At 46.0% G+C, this 21296-nt stretch overlaps 1 protein-coding gene across 1 annotated transcript in view; it reads right to left on the reverse strand.

The window, feature by feature from the left end:
- Window positions 1-21296, reverse strand: part of dnah9l (dynein, axonemal, heavy polypeptide 9 like) — a gene marked incomplete at its 5' end in the record, with an annotated part of 234184 nt that overhangs the window by 196466 nt on the left and 16422 nt on the right. Inside the window, 13 exons of the mRNA XM_079507118.1 lie at window positions 7363-7449; window positions 9523-9639; window positions 10573-10795; window positions 11241-11410; window positions 12208-12328; window positions 13293-13348; window positions 13759-13836; window positions 14735-15082; window positions 15268-15429; window positions 16813-17004; window positions 17718-17822; window positions 18192-18387; window positions 19628-19806. Coding sequence (XP_079363244.1) covers window positions 7363-7449; window positions 9523-9639; window positions 10573-10795; window positions 11241-11410; window positions 12208-12328; window positions 13293-13348; window positions 13759-13836; window positions 14735-15082; window positions 15268-15429; window positions 16813-17004; window positions 17718-17822; window positions 18192-18387; window positions 19628-19806 — 2034 coding nt within the window. The remainder of the gene's footprint in view (window positions 1-7362; window positions 7450-9522; window positions 9640-10572; window positions 10796-11240; window positions 11411-12207; window positions 12329-13292; window positions 13349-13758; window positions 13837-14734; window positions 15083-15267; window positions 15430-16812; window positions 17005-17717; window positions 17823-18191; window positions 18388-19627; window positions 19807-21296) is intronic.

The raw sequence follows: 21296 nt of genomic DNA on the forward strand, positions 1-21296 counted from the left end.
TTATTATTAATGTTTCTACCGTGGCCACCGTCCTGTGGGACTGGAAGAACATTACGTTATAATTATTATTAATGTTTCTACCGTGGCCACCGTCCTGTGGGACTGGAAGAACATTATTATAATTATTATTAATGTTTCTACCGTGGCCACCGTCCTGTGGGACTGGAAGAACATTACGTTATAATTATTATTAATGTTTCTACCGTGGCCACCGTCCTGTGGGACTGGAAGAACATTATTATAATTATTATTAATGTTTCTACCGTGGCCACCGTCCTGTGGGACTGGAAGAACATTATTATAATTATTATTAATGTTTCTACCGTGGCCACCGTCCTGTGGGACTGGAAGAACATTACGTTATAATTATTATTAATGTTTCTACCGTGGCCACCGTCCTGTGGGACTGGAAGAACATTATTATAATTATTATTAATGTTTCTACCGTGGCCACCGTCCTGTGGGACTGGAAGAACATTATTATAATTATTATTAATGTTTCTACCGTGGCCACCGTCCTGTGGGACTGGAAGAACATTACGTTATAATTATTATTAATGTTTCTACCGTGGCCACCGTCCTGTGGGACTGGAAGAACATTACGTTATAATTATTATTAATGTTTCTACCGTGGCCACCGTCCTGTGGGACTGGAAGAACATTACGTTATAATTATTATTAATGTTTCTACCGTGGCCACCGTCCTGTGGGACTGGAAGAACATTATTATAATTATTATTAATGTTTCTACCGTGGCCACCGTCCTGTGGGACTGGAAGAACATTATTATAATTATTATTAATGTTTCTACCGTGGCCACCGTCCTGTGGGACTGGAAGAACATTATTATAATTATTATTAATGTTTCTACCGTGGCCACCGTCCTGTGGGACTGCAGAACATTACGTTATAATTATTATTAATGTTTCTACCGTGGCCACCGTCCTGTGGGACTGCAGAACATTACGTTATAATTATTATTAATGTTTCTACCGTGGCCACCGTCCTGTGGGACTGGAAGATAATTATTATAATTATTATTAATGTTTCTACCGTGGCCACCGTCCTGTGGGACTGGAAGAACATTACGTTATAATTATTATTAATGTCTCTACCGTGGCCACCGTCCTGTGGGACTGCAGAACATTACGTTATAATTATTATTAATGTTTCTACCGTGGCCACCGTCCTGTGGGACTGGAAGAACATTACGTTATAATTATTATTAATGTTTCTACCGTGGCCACCGTCCTGTGGGACTGGAAGAACATTATTATAATTATTATTAATGTTTCTACCGTGGCCACCGTCCTGTGGGACTGGAAGAACATTACGTTATAATTATTATTAATGTCTCTACGGTGGCCACCGTCCTGTGGGACTGGAAGAACATTATTATAATTATTATTAATGTTTCTACCGTGGCCACCGTCCTGTGGGACTGGAAGAACATTATTATAATTATTATGAATGTTTCTACCGTGGCCACCGTCCTGTGGGACTGGAAGAACATTACGTTATAATTATTATTAATGTTTCTACCGTGGCCACCGTCCTGTGGGACTGGAAGAACATTACGTTATAATTATTATTAATGTTTCTACCGTGGCCACCGTCCTGTGGGACTGGAAGAACATTATTATAATTATTATTAATGTTTCTACCGTGGCCACCGTCCTGTGGGACTGGAAGAACATTACGTTATAATTATTATTAATGTTTCTACCGTGGCCACCGTCCTGTGGGACTGGAAGAACATTACGTTATAATTATTATTAATGTTTCTACCGTGGCCACCGTCCTGTGGGACTGGAAGAACATTACGTTATAATTATTATGAATGTTTCTACCGTGGCCACCGTCCTGTGGGACTGGAAGAACATTATTATAATTATTATTAATGTTTCTACCGTGGCCACCGTCCTGTGGGACTGGAAGAACATTATTATAATTATTATTAATGTTTCTACCGTGGCCACCGTCCTGTGGGACTGGAAGAACATTACGTTATAATTATTATTAATGTCTCTACGGTGGCCACCGTCCTGTGGGACTGGAAGAACATTACGTTATAATTATTATTAATGTTTCTACCGTGGCCACCGTCCTGTGGGACTGGAAGAACATTACGTTATAATTATTATTAATGTTTCTACCGTGGCCACCGTCCTGTGGGACTGGAAGAACATTATTATAATTATTATTAATGTTTCTACCGTGGCCACCGTCCTGTGGGACTGGAAGAACATTATTATAATTATTATTAATGTCTCTACCGTGGCCACCGTCCTGTGGGACTGGAAGAACATTATTATAATTATTATGAATGTTTCTACCGTGGCCACCGTCCTGTGGGACTGGAAGAACATTATTATAATTATTATTAATGTTTCTACCGTGGCCACCGTCCTGTGGGACTGGAAGAACATTATTATAATTATTATGAATGTTTCTACCGTGGCCACCGTCCTGTGGGACTGGAAGAACATTACGTTATAATTATTATTAATGTCTCTACGGTGGCCACCGTCCTGTGGGACTGGAAGAACATTATTATAATTATTATGAATGTTTCTACCGTGGCCACCGTCCTGTGGGACTGGAAGAACATTATTATAATTATTATTAATGTTTCTACCGTGGCCACCGTCCTGTGGGACTGGAAGAACATTACGTTATAATTATTATTAATGTTTCTACCGTGGCCACCGTCCTGTGGGACTGGAAGAACATTACGTTATAATTATTATTAATGTCTCTACCGTGGCCACCGTCCTGTGGGACTGGAAGAACATTACGTTATAATTATTATTAATGTCTCTACCGTGGCCACCGTCCTGTGGGACTGGAAGAACATTACGTTATAATTATTATAATTATTATTAATGTTTCTACCGTGGCCACCGTCCTGTGGGACTGGAAGAACATTATTATAATTATTATTAATGTTTCTACCGTGGCCACCGTCCTGTGGGACTGGAAGAACATTATTATAATTATTATTAATGTTTCTACCGTGGCCACCGTCCTGTGGGACTGGAAGAACATTACGTTATAATTATTATTAATGTTTCTACCGTGGCCACCGTCCTGTGGGACTGGAAGAACATTACGTTATAATTATTATTAATGTTTCTACCGTGGCCACCGTCCTGTGGGACTGCAGAACATTACGTTATAATTATTATTAATGTTTCTACCGTGGCCACCGTCCTGTGGGACTGGAAGAACATTACGTTATAATTATTATTAATGTCTCTACCGTGGCCACCGTCCTGTGGGACTGGAAGAACATTACGTTATAATTATTATTAATGTTTCTACCGTGGCCACCGTCCTGTGGGACTGGAAGAACATTACGTTATAATTATTATTAATGTTTCTACCGTGGCCACCGTCCTGTGGGACTGGAAGAACATTATTATAATTATTATGAATGTTTCTACCGTGGCCACCGTCCTGTGGGACTGGAAGAACATTATTATAATTATTATTAATGTTTCTACCGTGGCCACCGTCCTGTGGGACTGGAAGAACATTATTATAATTATTATGAATGTCTCTACCGTGGCCACCGTCCTGTGGGACTGGAAGAACATTACGTTATAATTATTATTAATGTTTCTACCGTGGCCACCGTCCTGTGGGACTGGAAGAACATTATTATAATTATTATTAATGTTTCTACCGTGGCCACCGTCCTGTGGGACTGGAAGAACATTATTATAATTATTATTAATGTTTCTACCGTGGCCACCGTCCTGTGGGACTGGAAGAACATTACGTTATAATTATTATTAATGTTTCTACCGTGGCCACCGTCCTGTGGGACTGGAAGAACATTATTATAATTATTATTAATGTTTCTACCGTGGCCACCGTCCTGTGGGACTGGAAGAACATTATTATAATTATTATTAATGTTTCTACCGTGGCCACCGTCCTGTGGGACTGGAAGAACATTATTATAATTATTATTAATGTTTCTACCGTGGCCACCGTCCTGTGGGACTGGAAGAATATTATTATAATTATTATTAATGTTTCTACCGTGGCCACCGTCCTGTGGGACTGGAAGAACATTATTATAATTATTATTAATGTTTCTACCGTGGCCACCGTCCTGTGGGACTGGAAAGATTATTATTATAAATAAAGTTATTAATGTTTCTACCGTGGCCACCGTCCTGTGGGACTGGAAAGATTATTATTATAAATAAAGTTATTAATGTTTCTACCGTGGCCACCGTCCTGTGGGACTGGAAAGATTATTATTATAAATAAAGTTATTAATGTTTCTACCGTGGCCACCGTCCTGTGGGACTGGAAGAACATTATTATAATTATTATTAATGTTTCTACCGTGGCCACCGTCCTGTGGGTCTGGAAGATAATTATTATAATTATTATTAATGTTTCTACCGTGGCCACCGTCCTGTGGGACTGGAAGATAATTATTATAATTATTATTAATGTTTCTACCGTGGCCACCGTCCTGTGGGTCTGGAAGATAATTATTATAATTATTATTAATGTTTCTACCGTGGCCACCGTCCTGTGGGTCTGGAAGATAATTATTATAATTATTATTAATGTTTCTACCGTGGCCACCGTCCTGTGGGACTGGAAAAACATTACGTTATAATTATTATTAACACTTAGACCGCTATTATTTATTGAAAAATTAGGATCTAATTCACGCCAGCATTTTTTTAATTTGAGCTCTTATTTTGAAAAGCCGCCATTTCCGGTCCACAACCGGTAGTCCTAAGTTAGGAGTTTTCACACAGCTGGATGGGCCTTGTTTACAATGTAAATCCAGGCCGGAGCTCCGGAGAGCTCTAGATTGTCAGCTCTGTGCCGTCAAAGAAACGCTGTTTTGACCCAAAATGCCACCTGGGACAAGGAATAGGAGTTACAGGCGATTGAAAGAAATGGATAGAATGGATGCTTATGGCGACGACGATCTAAGATGGGCGATCCAGTCCTGTGCTAACAACACAGCTAGCTAACCGGCTAACGTGAGTAGCATTTTGGCTCGAGCAATCGAACGCGCTATAAAAGCTCAATTGCCGGAGGCCGTCGGCAATGGCGTTAAGCGCCAGTATCAAAATTAAGCTTCAATTGACTTTAATCGTCGGCAATGGCGCGGAAGCTGTTAATGTTTCTACCGTGGCCACCGTCCTGTGGGACTGGAAGAACATTACGTTTAATTATTATAATTATTATTAATGTTTCTACCGTGGCCACCGTCCTGTGGGACTGGAAGAACATTACGTTATAATTATTATAATTATTATTAATGTTTCTACCGTGGCCACCGTCCTGTGGGACTGGAAGAATATTACGTTATAATTATTATAATTATTATTAATGTTTCTACCGTGGCCACCGTCCTGTGGGACTGGAAGAATATTACGTTATAATTATTATTAATGTTTCTACCGTGGCCACCGTCCTGTGGGACTGGAAGATAATCATTATTATAATTATTATTAATGTTTCTACCGTGGCCACCGTCCTGTGGGACTGCAGAACATTACGTTATAATTATTATTAATGTCTCTACCGTGGCCACCGTCCTGTGGGACTGGAAGATAATTATTATAATTATTATAATTATTATTAATGTTTCTACCGTGGCCACCGTCCTGTGGGACTGGAAGATAATTATTATAATTATTATTAATGTTTCTACCGTGGCCACCGTCCTGTGGGACTGGAAGATAATTATTATAATTATTATTAATGTTTCTACCGTGGCCACCGTCCTGTGGGACTGGAAGATAATTATTATAATTATTATTAATGTTTCTACCGTGGCCACCGTCCTGTGGGACTGGAAGAACATTACGTTATAATTATTATTAATGTTTCTACCGTGGCCACCGTCCTGTGGGACTGGAAAGATTATTATTATAAATAAAGTTATTAATGTTTCTACCGTGGCCACCGTCCTGTGGGACTGGAAAGATTATTATTATAAATAAAGTTATTAATGTTTCTACCGTGGCCACCGTCCTGTGGGACTGGAAAGATTATTATTATAAATAAAGTTATTAATGTTTCTAGTAGAAACTTTCTACTCCGTCTTTTAAAGTGAACGCGTATAATTAGGGAAGGAGCTCGATAACTGATACCTGAACAAATCCGATAACAAGCTTATCCAGTACCCGGTATCAATAGGGCTTATCGAGTACCCGGTATCAATAAGCTTTGGGCTTATCGAGTACCCGGTATCAATAACCTTTGGGCTTATCGAGTACCCGGTATCAATAAGCTTTGGGCTTATAGAGTACCCGGTATCAATAAGCTTTGGGCTTATAGAGTACCCGGTATCAATAAGCTTTGGGCTTATCGAGTACCCGGTATCAATAACCTTTGGGCTTATCGAGTACCCGGTATCAATACGCTTTGGGCTTATTGAGTACCCGGTATCAATAAGCTTTGGGCTTATCGAGTACCCGGTATCAATAAGCTTTGGGCTTATTTATCGAGTACCCGTTAACAATAACCTTTGGGCTTATTGAGCCTGTTATGGAGCATAGCGGTCCATGATGTCATGTTTATACAAAGAAAAAAATCAAGAAATCAATATAATCATCCACGCTGGCACAAACATGTCGGTCTAACAGTGTATTGATACCTGCCAACCAGCGCTGTCCGGGTAAACAAAATTACACTTCTAAAGTGACGGTACACACATTAACCAGTTAACAGTTTCCTTAATATTATTGTATTGGTAAAACAAGGTCAATTTTGCCTTCCGTCTGTTAGAAACGTACTGTATCTGAAGGCCCTACTTAGTAAAAGATACTGGGGATCCCGAGGCGTTCCAATATGTATAAAATAACATTTTATATCCTCACCTTATCAAGCATTCTGTAAGGATCCTTTATGAACATAAACATGTCCTCACGGACGTGCACCCTTTTACCCGTCTGTAAAACAACTGTCCTCTCCAGACCACGAATGCAGCATTTACTACATGGTGAAAGAACTTGAACGCAGCATTTTGCGTTGAACTACTTTGTTTATAAATCCATGTCGTTACACCTGCATCTCCACTAGCTAAAGAGTGCTGGGTTGCGCCCCGAAAATAGCTGATCTGCTACGTTTGCTATTTTTGTCCAAAGGTGCCCCCTTACGGAATGTCAGCCCCTGCCTCTCTAGCACCCACTGCCCTGGATGGCATCAGTGTAGAATAGAATAGAATAGAATAGATCAGATCCTCACCTTATCCAGCATCCTGTAAGGATAGAATAGAATAGAATAGAATAGAATAGATCAGATCCTCACCTTATCCAGCATCCTGTAAGAATAGAATAGAATAGAATAGAATAGAATAGATCAGATCCTCACCTTATCCAGCATCCTGTAAGGATCCTTCAGGTCGAACATAAAGATGTCATCAGTACGAAACGTCTCCCTGAACTCATGTTGCTTCACCTGGAGGAGAGGATGGTTACATTTACACCTCAATGGTTACATTTACACCTGAATGGTTACATTTACACCTGAATGGTTACATTTACACCTGAATGGTCACATTTACACCTGAATGGTTACATTTACACCTGAATGGTCACATTTACACCTGAATGGTTACATTTACACCTCAATGGTCACATTTACACCTGAATGGTCACATTTACACCTGAATGGTTACATTTACACCTGAATGGTCACATTTACACCTGAATGGTTACATTTACACCTGAATGGTCACATTTACACCTGAATGGTTACATTTACACCTCAATGGTCACATTTACACCTGAATGGTTACATTTACACCTGAATGGTTACATTTACACCTGAATGGTCACATTTACACCTGAATGGTTACATTTACACCTGAATGGTCACATTTACACCTGAATGGTTACATTTACACCTCAATGGTCACATTTACACCTGAATGGTCACATTTACACCTGAATGGTTACATTTACACCTGAATGGTTACATTTACACCTCAATGGTCACATTTACACCTGAATGGTCACATTTACACCTCAATGGTCACATTTACACCTGAATGGTTACATTTACACCTGAATGGTTACATTTACACCTCAATGGTTACATTTACACCTCAATGGTTACATTTACACCTGAATGGTCACATTTACACCTGAATGGTTACATTTACACCTGAATGGTTACATTTACACCTCAATGGTCACATTTACACCTGAATGGTCACATTTACACCTGAATGGTTACATTTACACCTGAATGGTTACATTTACACCTGAATGGTCACATTTACACCTGAATGGTTACATTTACACCTGAATGGTCACATTTACACCTGAATGGTTACATTTACACCTGAATGGTTACATTTACACCTGAATGGTCACATTTACACCTGAATGGTTACATTTACACCTGAATGGTTACATTTACACCTCAATGGTCACATTTACACCTGAATGGTCACATTTACACCTGAATGGTCACATTTACACCTGAATGGTCACATTTACACCTGAATGGTTACATTTACACCTGAATGGTTACATTTACACCTGAATGGTCACATTTACACCTGAATGGTTACATTTACACCTGAATGGTTACATTTACACCTCAATGGTCACATTTACACCTGAATGGTCACATTTACACCTGAATGGTTACATTTACACCTGAATGGTTACATTTACACCTGAATGGTTACATTTACACCTGAATGGTTACATTTACACCTGAATGGTTACATTTACACCTCAATGGTCACATTTACACCTGAATGGTTACATTTACACCTCAATGGTTACATTTACACCTCAATGGTCACATTTACACCTGAATGGTCACATTTACACCTCAATGGTTACATTTACACCTGAATGGTTACATTTACACCTCAATGGTTACATTTACACCTGAATGGTCACATTTACACCTCAATGGTTACATTTACACCTGAATGGTCACATTTACACCTCAATGGTTACATTTACACCTCAATGGTTACATTTACACCTGAATGGTCACATTTACACCTGAATGGTTACATTTACACCTGAATGGTCACATTTACACCTGAATGGTTACATTTACACCTGAATGGTCACATTTACACCTCAATGGTTACATTTACACCTGAATGGTCACATTTACACCTGAATGGTCACATTTACACCTGAATGGTTACATTTACACCTCAATGGTTACATTTACACCTCAATGGTTACATTTACACCTGAATGGTTACATTTACACCTGCATGGTTACATTTACACCTGAATGGTTACATTTACACCTGAATGGTTACATTTACACCTGAAGGAGAGAATGGCACGCACGCGCGCACGCGCGCACATGCGCGCACGCACGCACATGCGCGCACGCACGCACGCGCGCACATGCGCGCACGCACGCACGCGCGCGCACGCACGCACGCGCGCACGCACGCACGCGCGCACGCACACACACACACACACACACACACACACACACACACACACACACACACACACACACACACACACACACACACACACACACCTCGAAGCGGACACACTTCCTGCGTATGACGGACACTTCGTTGGACTGCAGCGGAGCCACCTCGTGTTTCACCGTGAAGGCGATCTTCCTCAGGGTCTTGTACTTCTCCGGCAGTTCCTGCAGAGGGCAGCGTAACAGCATCCATTGATTGATTGATTGAATAGTTTATTGCAGTGGTTCCCAAACCTTTTTCAGGTCAAGGACCCCCAAATTGACACTAATTAGCCTGTGGACCCCCATTTGAAAAGATATTCCAGGGACCCCCATAAGAGAAGATTTCTATGTCTCTAGCAGTGATTTTCAACCCGTTTAATTTCAAGGACCCCCAGTTTCACATGCATTAGTTCTACGGACCCCCATTTAATGGCATTTATATCTCTGGGACCCCCAATGTATATTGTAAAATCAATGCTAATTTAACTCTGAGTTACAGACCCATAAGGGTCCATTTGGTTACAAACTATCATCTAGCTGGGTCCCCCCTGGAACTCCCTCAAGGACCCCTGGGGGTCCCCGGACCCCACTTTGGGAACCACTGGTTTATTAGACACATGAAACATGAAACATGAAACATTCAAACAATAATGTCCATCCATATTCAACCGCTTATCCGTAGTCGGGTCGCGGGGGCAACAGCTCCACCAGAGTGTTCCAGACCTCCCTCTCCAGAGCAACATTAGTGTGTGTGTGTGTGTGTGTGTGTGTGTGTGTGTGTGTGTGTGTGTGTGTGTGTGTGTGTGTGTGTGTGTGTGTGTGTGTGTGTGTGTGTGTGTGTGTGTGTGTGTGTGTGGTTCTAACCTCCAGCTGTGTGTAGACGCTCTCAGGGAGCTGCTGTGTGTGGTTCTAACCTCCAGCTGTGTGTAGACGCTCTCAGGGAGCTGCTGTGTGTGGTTCTAACCTCCAGCTGTGTGTAGACGCTCTCAGGGAGCTGCTGTGTGTGTGTACGTGCATGCGTGGCCTGTGTGTGCGTGACTGACCTCCAGCTGTGTGTAGACGCTCTCAGGGAGCTGCTGTGTGTGTGTGCGTGTGTGGCCTGTGTGTGGTTCTAACCTCCAGCTGTGTGTAGACGCTCTCAGGGAGCTGCTGACCGTAGGTCTTCAGCAGCTCCGCCGTGTGTTTGAGGGGTTTGAAGTGCTGCTCCTCGCTGACCTGGCGGTCCCTGATGGACATCAGGTGACCCATGATGTCTACCAGACCCCCGTAGTCCCCGTCCGCCACGGGGACAGACAGGCCCTCCATGGCGCCCTGCACGAACGCTGCCAGGTCCTTGACGCTGAGGAGGACACATCATGACATTACTATAGAGCGCCCAAGTCCTGACGTCACTCGCTCATCCCCTGGTTCTAAAGTCCTAACGTCACTCCCTCATCCCCTGGTTCTAAAGTCCTGACGTCACTCGCTCATCCCCTGGTTCTAAAGTCCTGACGTCACTCGCTCATCCCCTGGTTCTAAAGTCCTGACGTCACTCGCTCATCCCCTGGTTCTAAAGTCCTGACGTCACTCGCTCATCCCCTGGTTCTAAAGTCCTGACGTCACTCGCTCATCCCCTGCTTCTAAAGTCCTGATGTCACTCGCTCATCCCCTGGTTATAAAGTGAGGCAATGAAGGACCATGATCTCGATGATGATGATGGTGTGCGTGTGTGCGTGCGTGCGTGCGTGCGTGCGTGCGTGCGTGCGTGCGTGCGTGCGTGCGTGCGTGCGTGCGTGCGTGCGTGCCTCTCATTGACGTGGTTCAGGAGGTGCTCTTTGAACATCCAGCTCCATCTCTTGATGACGTTCATCAGAGTGACTCTAAACGGCCTCACATCGACCTGGAGCCAACCGTTGAACACCCTCCTCTCCTCCAGCTTACTGACACGCCCATATAAGGTCTCAAACAGGTTGATCTGAGAGAGAGACACACAGAGAGAGAGAGAGAGAGAGAGAGAGAGAGAGAGATCAGTGGTTTTCAACCCTTTTCATATGAAGGTCCATTTATTCATTGGGCTTTGGAGCCACAGGCCACCATTTGATGACATTTAGCCTCTCAGACCCATTTGAGCCACAGGCCACCATTTGATGACATTTAGCCTCTCAGACCCATCTGAGCCACAGGCCACCATTTGATGACATTTAGCCTCTCAGACCCATCTGAGCCACAGGCCACCATTTGATGACATTTAGCCTCTCAGACCCATTTGAGCCACAGGCCACCATTTGATGACATTTAGCCTCTCAGACCCATCTGAGCCACAGGCCACCATTTGATGACATTTAGCCTCTCAGACCCATCTGAGCCACAGGCCACCATTTGATGACATTTAGCCTCTCAGACCCATTTGAGCCACAGGCCACCATTTGATGACATTTAGCCTCTCAGACCCATTTGAGCCACAGGCCACCATTTGATGACATTTAGCCTCTCAGACCCATTTGAGCCACAGGCCACCATTTGATGACATTTAGCCTCTCAGACACAAAACTAAAGAATATTTTGTTGTCATTGGATAAGACTTTGTCCACAATTCCATCCATGTTGTATTGTGTGTGTATGTGTTGGTACCATTAGGAGAGCTAACAGGCAAACGTCGATCAAAATAACAATTCTTTTACATTCTCTAGTGTGTAGACTTCTTGAAAATGAAGTGATAGTCTTGAGAGAGTATAAAATGAAACCAAATGGACCCGGGAGGGTCAGACAGACCTGTTCTTTGAACTTGTCCAGAGTGGGCGGGTTCTTCTTCAGCTCGTAGTCGGCATAGAGCTCCGCCTCCTCGGTGCTCAGGACATGACCGTACAGCAGGAACTGTCTCATGAACTCTGACCTTCAACACACAACACCACGGTTACATTTATGTCCCAGAAAAGTCTGGGACGCGTGGAGCGTTGTCCAGGGTGTTTTAGAGAAGGGAGAAGAGTCATGGTCGTGTGGAGCGTTGTCCAGGGTGTTTTAGAGAAGGGAAAAGAGTCTGGGACGTGTGGAGCGTTGTCCAAGGTGTTTTAGAGAAGGGAGAAGAGTCTGGGACGTGTGGAGCGTTGTCCAGGGTGTTTTAGAGAAGGGAGAAGAGTCGGGGACGTGTGGAGCGTTGTCCAGGGTGTTCTAGAGAAGGGAGAAGAGTCTGGGACATGTGGAGCGTTGTCCAGAGTGTTTTAGAGAAGGGAGAAGAGTCTGGGACGTGTGGAGCGTTGTCCAGGGTGTTTTAGAGAAGGGAGAAGAGTCTGGGACGCGTGGAGCATTGTCCAGGGTGTTTTAGAGAAGGGAGAAGAGTATGGGACGTGTGGAGCGTTGTCCAGGGTGTTTTAGAGAAGGGAGAAGAGTCTGGGACGTGTGGAGCGTTGTCCAGGGTGTTTTAGAGAAGGGAGAAGAGTCTGGGACGTGTGGAACGTTGTCCAGGGTGTTTTAGAGAAGGGAGAAGAGTCTGGGACGTGTGGAGCGTTGTCCAGGGTGTTTTAGAGAAGGGAGAAGAGTCTGGGACGTGTGGAACGTTGTCCAGGGTGTTTTAGAGAAGGGAGTAGAGTCTGGGATGTGTGGAGCGTTGTCCAGGGTGTTTTAGAGAAGGGAGAAGAGTCTGGGACGTGTGGAGCGTTGTCCAGGGTGTTTTAGAGAAGGGAGAAGAGTCTGGGACGTGTGGAGCGTTGTCCAGGGTGTTTTAGAGAAGGGAGAAGAGTCTGGGACGTGTGGAGCGTTGTCCAGGGTGTTTTAGAGAAGGGAGAAGAGTCTGGGACGTGTGGAGCGTTGTCCAGGGTGTTTTAGAGAAGGGAGAAGAGTCATGGACGTCAGTAACTGACCTGTCATCAGTCCAGAGGTATCGGTAGCAGTCCAAAGAGCTCTGGTATTCCTTCACCTGTAAACCAACAACAGAACACACACAATAAACTACACATCGTCACAACTACACAACTATACAGTGAAACTACACATCTTAATTCATGTTCTACGTTGAATCCATTCATTAGTTGTGCTGAACAACGATGAAAAACAAGCCAACTAAATTGATGTGCACGTTCAACAACACTCAACTTAACTATTGTATTGCTAAGTACGAACATATTTGTACGGCACCCCCAGCACCAGGATTTGTGCACGGACCCTAAAGTGGGAAATTTGGTATAATAGTCTTTTTTCATTGGCCTAAAATATTGTCTATACACATACATTCATGAATCCACTTTGGCAAGGCTTACCTACACTCTGCTGCCACCTAGTGGCACAGAAAGAGTTTAGAGATGTGCACGTGCAACAACACTCACTCACCTTAGCGATGGCGATGCGTGCACGTGAGCGGATCACGTGGCACAGATCCGCCAGCTCAGCCATGTCGTTGATGTCGGACTGGAGAGAGGAACAACAAGGTTGTGTTTATTAACATAAAATAAAAAGATATTGGATATTGTACTATTGTGACACTACGTGAAAAGAGGAGTTAACGGGCAATTATGGGCAATAGATTTGCCCGTAAACCTCAAGTTTAGCAGCAAATACAGTTAATATACGGTAATATACAGGTGTGATGGTACAATTCGGGAGTTTGTTGGAAAGTTTAACGGGAGTTTCCATGCTCCATGCTTTTTGCGCAGTGTGATAACATAACATGTGTTCTAAAAATATAAATGTCGGATCGGGAAAAATCGGTAGCGTATCAAAGGATCGGAACGGGAACATGCCGCCCCGCATCCGAAACGGTGGAGAAATGACAGAGTTACCGTGTGGGGGAACCCCTACTGTACTGTACTGTACTGTACTGTACTGTACTGTACTGTACTGTACTGGCACACCCAAAATCATCATATATACAGTTAATATGTGCGTGTGTGTGTGTTAGGTTGCGCACAGGTAGTGAAAAACAACCACGCTGTTTTCGTGCTCAGACCCACCCAGCCACACACATAGCTCCGTAAGGGAGTGGTTACACCACTCAAAGATGTATAACATGATGTGATAAACTTTCTGAGGCAGAACCAAGTTCCCTGTCAGTCAGTAGCTACACTGGACCATGATTGACTGATTGATTGATGCATGATTGGCTGGCATTGATTGCACACAGCAGGTGGTACAAACATTAAATGTACTGTGCAATGTGTTGATGCGTTTATTATTTGTGTGTGAACATACAGTTCTCACGGCATGGATGGAACAACTGAGGGATGAGAAGAACGCCCGAAATAAATGCCCGTTTTATAAAGAACCGACCTGTCGTCAATGTTGGGAGAAGAGCTACATATATAGTGACCTGATAGTCGGCCATCTTGTGTCTGGCCACTCTGGGTATGCAGGACGCCATGCGGGCGATGCCCGTCACCATGCGGTCCATGCTGTCGTAGAAGTTGCCCTCGCGGACCGGGTCCAGCGAGGGTTCAAAGGTCATCTCCCGGCCATTGAGGACCAGCTGCACCTCGAACAGCGGCGAGACACCACCACCGCCGCGCACGGTGGCGCCCTCCGTGTTCTCCACGAAGTACTGCAGCGAACAGCGCACCCCGCTGGCCAGGCTGAGCAGCACCACCCGGTCGATGTGCTCCGTGTAGCCACGCCACTCTGGAGCGTCTGGGTCCGAAACGCCCAGCAGAGACTGGTTCTCCTGAGAGAGAGAGAGAGAGAGGTAGTGTGTGTGTGTGTGTGTGTGTGTGTGTGTGTGTGTGTGTGTGTGTGTGTGTGTGTGTGTGTGTGTGTGTGTGTGTGTGTGTGTGTGTGTGTGTGTGTGTGTGTGTGTGTGTGCGTGTCTACCTCCAGCAGTGTGTGTGTGGTCTCCCCAGCCTTGCTGACCGTAGCGTACTGTTTGGTGAAACAGTCGTCCATGTCGCTGAGGATGAGGAGGACTGTGTTCCTCGTCTTCCTCGTGATGAAGGCCTGCTGGCTGAACTTCCCCATCACCGATTGGATGGCCTGGACGTTGTCCTTACTGCGCTGGACGCGACTGGACACGCCCTGGTGGCCAGACGGAGAAATACACCCAGTTATGCAGTGTTGATTTCGTCGCCTAAAACTAAGACAAAAAATGTTCGTCGACTACCTTTTTCCACTGACAAAAACTAAATGGGAACTAAATGAAAACTAAGCTATGATGACTAAAACTGAGACAAAATATACCGTCAATTTCGCCAACAAAAAAAAACTAGAATAAAATGTTAGTTGCATGCTGAAAATAGCCGATCTACAAGCTCAAATGCGTCATGCTGCGACGTGTTGTGGGCTTGTAGATCGGCTATTTTCAGCAAGTGAAAAAAACATTTTGCCGTCATTACGACGGCATCAAGGCCTGCCAAAATACATTTTGTTCGACTAAATCAACTGTAGATTTCATCCTGCACGATTAAATTGCAACCTATTTTTTCACCCAGTGTCAATTATCTAAATGGAATCCTGGGCGCTACACTTCCTCTGCCAACCTGGGGGGGCAGCGGACTGAACTCATGCCTCTTTCTATGGATGAGGAGTCCAAGCTGCTTCTTTTCGTTTGGGAACCACTCCCCTATAGGGTAGTTACCCTCACATGTTCTCCCTGTGTCCTCTAGGGTAGGTACCCTCACATGTTCTCCCTGTGTCCTCTAGGGTAGGTACCCTCACATGTTCTCCCTGTGTCCCCAAGGGTAGGTACCCTCACATGTTCTCCCCCTGTCCCCAACGGTTGGTACCCTCACATGTTCTCCCTGTGTCCTCTAGGGTAGGTACCCTCACATGTTCTCCCTGTGTCCCCAAGGGTAGGTACCCTCACATGTTCTCCCCCTGTCCCCAACGGTTGGTACCCTCACATGTTCTCCCTGTGTCCTCTAGGGTAGGTACCCTCACATGTTCTCCCCCTGTCCCCAACGGTTGGTACCCTCACATGTTCTCCTCGTGTCCCCTAGGGTAGGTACCCTCACATGTTCTCCCTGTGTCCCCAAGTGTAGGTACCCTCACATGTTCTCCCCATGTCCCCTAGGGTAGGTACCCTCACATGTTCTCCTTGTGTCCCCTAGGGTAGGTACCCTCACATGTTCTCCTCGTGTCCCCTAGGGTAGGTACCCTCACATGTTCTCCCCATGTCCCCTGGGGTAGGTACCCTCACATGTTCTCCCCGTGTCCCCTAGGGTAGGTACCCTCACATGTTCTCCCCATGTCCCCTAGGGTAGGTACCCTCACATGTTCTCCCCGTGTCCCCTAGGGTAGGTACCCTCACATGTTCTCCCCGTGTCCCCTAGGGTAGGTACCCTCACATGTTCTCCCCGTGTCCCCTAGGGTAGGTACCCTCACATGTTCTCCCCGTGTCCCCTAGGGTAGGTACCCTCACATGTTCTCCCCGTGTCCCCTAGGTTTTGGGGGTCAGTATACCTGGACCAGGTCTCTGGTGGTCTGGATGTAGTCCCAGAGGTCATCCTGGGCCCAGGTCAGCTGACCCAGTGTGGGCTCCAGCTGACCTCTGGTCCTGTCCATCTCCCCTTGGACCAGAGCCAGCTCCACGGGCAGGATGGAGCTGTGGAGGCGGTTGTACCACTGGGTGACCTGGGTAAGGGTCTGGGAGTACTGGGAACGCACACACACACACACACACACACACACCTGGGTGAGGGTCTGGGAGTACTGGGAACACACACACACACAGTGACCTGGGTGAGGGTCTGGGAACACACACACACACAGTGACCTGGGTGAGGGTCTGGGAGTACTGGGCACACACACACACACACAGTGACCTGGGTGAGGGTCTGGGAGTACTGGGAACGCACACACTTTACAATGTAGGCATGTATCAGACGCATTTTGACCTGAGATCAGATTCTAAAAATGTCTTCTACAGTTTTCTGAAAAAGCTATGTTTCTATGTCAGTCGTTCTTCGATTTTTCAAAAATAGCAGACCTACAAGCTCATAGCGCGCCATTCTGTGGCACGCTATGAGCTTGTAGGTCTGCTTGTAGATCTGCTAGTGAGGCTGCTGTTCTGACTGCAATGGGAAGTTCATTCCATAGTTTTGGAGCCAGAAGGGAGGGGACGTGTGGAGCGTTGTCCTGGCGTTTTTTTAGCGAAGGTACTTCAAGCTAACCTGCGTTGGCTGATCTGAGCGCTCGGGAGGTAGGAGGGAGTTACAATAGGCAAGTTTTGATACGACTGATGTCTGGATTAGGAGCTGGGCTGACTCCTGGGTGAGGCTTCTGGCAGGCCGGGCCGTGGCGGGCCCCGCCGGGTTTGCAGAGCAACGCACGCAATAGAACCCCTGGTCTATTATATATTAACTCACCATGTATAAAGTCTCTCTCTTGGAGAAGAGTTGCAGAGCAGCGTTAGGAATGTTGTCGTTCTTCAGAAGGCCTAAATACTTCACCTCCCTCAACACCGACGTCAACTGCGGAGCAAAAATAACAATTACCAGTAAGACACCTGAGGGCGAGAAGCCACCTCGTACACGCATCCACCTGGGTGGCGGCAGACTGCTGGGCGAGTGCTGGCGCTTTGGGATGGGTGGTCAGATCAACATATGGAATGAATTCTGTACTGGCCATATATGGAGCGTGTCTTGAGTGGACAGGGTTTGATGAGGTTAGGTACTGAGGTTAAGGTTAGGTTTAGACATAGTTTTACTGAGGTTAAGGTTAGGAATAAAGTCAGGTTTAGTGTGTTGTTTCTATATTTTTTAAACAACACACAGACATAAAGGGTGTTTAGCACTGATTCCTCCCGACAGCAGAGATAGAAGCAGTGTAGTAGAGCTCACAGCAGGGTGGAAGTTGACCCTGAACAGGCCCGTCTCCTGGTCCAGGACCATCAGGGGCTGGTCCAGGTAGGTCAGACACCTGTCCTCTAGTCCTCGGGTCCAGGAGGTCACCAGGTCCTCGTCCAGGCGCTCTAGAGCCTGGAGAACACGCTCGCTGTTCTGGAGAGCAGCGTCTGCCTCGGCGCCACCTAGTGGCCTGAACGCATGCACGCACACGCAGGCACGCACACACACACACGCACACGCACACGCACACACGCACACACACACACACGCACACGCACACGCACACACACACGCACACACACACACACACACACACACACACACACACACACACACACACACACACACACACACACACACACAGCTAAGTATTGCATTCTGTTTGGGCTGTTTTGGGGGTGTGTCTGTGTGGAGGAGAAGGTGACGTGTGTCTCCCATTGGTCCCATTTGTTTCCCTGCTAAATTAATTGTAATTTGTGGATTCAAATAAAGAATACAAATGGCTGTAAATGTACATACCTGCCTGTGTGTGTGTGCCTGTGTGTGTGTGCCTGTGTGCACGTGCCTGCGTGCATGCGTGCGTGCGTGCGTGCGTGCGTGCGTGCGTGCGTGCGTGCGTGCGTGCGTGCGTGCGTGCGTGCGTGCGTGCGTGCGTGCGTGCGTGCGTGCGTGCGTGCGTGCGTGCGTGCGTGCGTGCGTGTGTGCGTGCGTACATGTGTGTGATCATGTTCAGGTGGGTCCGGTGGGTTAGGGTTAGGGTTAGGGTTAGACCGTTACAGTGTGCGTGCGTACATGTGTGTGATCATGTTCAGGTGGGTCCGGTGGGTCAGGATCAGGTCTCGGTACGTACATGTGTGTGATCATGTTCAGGTGGGTCCGGTGGGTCAGGATCAGGTCTCTACGTACATGTGTGTGATCATGTTCAGGTGGGTCCGGTGGGTCAGGATCAGGTCTTAAAGGTACGTACATGTGTGTGATCATGTTCAGGTGGGTCCGGTGGGTCAGGATCAGGTCTCTACGTACATGTGTGTGATCATGTTCAGGTGGGTCCGGTGGGTCAGGATCAGGTCTCTACGTACATGTGTGTGATCATGTTCAGGTGGGTCCGGTGGGTCAGGATCAGGTCTTAAAGGTACGTACATGTGTGTGATCATGTTCAGGTGGGTCCGGTGGGTCAGGATCAGGTCTCTACGTACATGTGTGTGATCATGTTCAGGTGGGTCCGGTGGGTCAGGATCAGGTCTCTACGTACATGTGTGTGATCATGTTCAGGTGGGTCCGGTGGGTCAGGATCAGGTCTTAAAGGTACGTACATGTGTGTGATCATGTTCAGGTGGGTCCGGTGGGTCAGGATCAGGTCTCTACGTACATGTGTGTGATCATGTTCAGGTGGGTCCGGTGGGTCAGGATCAGGTCTTAAAGGTACGTACATGTGTGTGATCATGTTCAGGTGGGTCCGGTGGGTCAGGATCAGGTCTACGTACATGTGTGTGATCATGTTCAGGTGGGTCCGGTGGGTCAGGATCAGGTCTCGGAGCTCCTGAGACCATTTGAGGTTTCCAGAAACAGCAGGAAGGTTCTTGTCCAGGAACACGTGACCCGTCTGTAACTAACACAACAATAACACAACAACAATACATTAATACAATGCAATACAACACAATATGTAAGGGATAATGTCTGGCTAGCTGGTCATTGTTGGGAGACAATTCACCAAACAGTCAGTGGCGTGCACAGATAGACACTAGGGGGTGCTAGAGCACCCCCTGCCCTTTTAGAAATGTGCCCTTTTGAAAAAAAAAAAAACTTTTCTTTCCTTTTTTCTTTTTTTTTTCAAAAATAGCAGACCTACAAGCTCGTAGTGCGCCACTCGGTGGCGCGCTATGAGCTTGTAGATCTGCTATTTTTCAATAGCTAAAGCATAACATAATGCTAACACCAAAAGGGGTTCCCGCCCAAAATGGGTTAAGGCAACCGGCCGGTTCCACGCGCTGCACAAGGTGCCCTTTTTTAACTTGAGCACCTGCCCCTCTAAATGTCTGTGCACGCCACTGCATATCCCCCAGCTATGGGACGTTATCAGCCAACTACGAACATGCTCGTGGGGTGGGGGGGGGTCGGGCAAACTCGTCCTCTTAAAGTGGACGTGGATAGTTTAGCATGCCAAGTTAGCATTAGCTAGCTTGGCATACAAAGTATTTGCCCTGAGGGCGAGAAGCGACCTCGCACTTTAGGGTGAGGTCGCTTCTGCCTGCGTGCATCCGCCTGGGATGCCTGCCGTCGGTAATTTTCGCACCTAGTTTTCGCCGGCTGCCGGGCGTGGCTGCACTTCAAACTTTGGGGCGGGCCCGTCTAGAGTTTAAATGGACAGGTATCTGTCAAAACTCAAGAGGGAGACATCGGAGAGGAAGGATGGATGGGGAAGGATCAACATATGGTTATATGTCAGAACAAGTAATATGGAGATCTAAGGGTTTGAGGTCAGATTTAGAGTTGCTGGCCAATATTGATGATCACCATCCCTGATGATGTCACGTGATGTCACGAGGCATGACCATATATGGCCATGCATGGGGTGACTAACCAACCAAACAAACAAACAAAAGTAAAGTCACAATTATAATTCACATGGTCCCAGAATATCCTCCTCACTGTCCGTCACTCCTCTGACCTGTTCTCTGTGCTGGTCTAGGATCAGCGTACAGGTGGTCATCTCCTCTAGAACATGAACTGACCTGTTCTCTGTGCTGGTCTAGGATCAGCGTACAGGTGGTCATCTCCTCTAGAACATGAACTGACCTGTTCTCTGTGCTGGTCTAGGATCAGTGTACAGGTGCTCATCTCCTGGTTGAACATGAACTGACCTGTTCTCTGTGCTGGTCTAGGATCAGCGTACAGGTGGTCATCTCCTCTAGAACATACTGACATGTTCTCTGTGCTGGTCTAGGATCAGTGTACAGGTGGTCATCTCCTCTAGAACATGAACTGACCTGTTCTCTGTGCTGGTCTAGGATCAGTGTACAGGTGGTCATCTCCTGGTTGAACATGAACTGACCTGTTCTCTGTGCTGGTCTAGGATCAGCGTACAGGTGGTCATCT

Source organism: Electrona antarctica (assembly GCF_951216825.1).
Source record: "Electrona antarctica genome assembly, chromosome: 1".
Classification (NCBI taxonomy): Eukaryota; Metazoa; Chordata; class Actinopteri; order Myctophiformes; family Myctophidae; genus Electrona; species Electrona antarctica.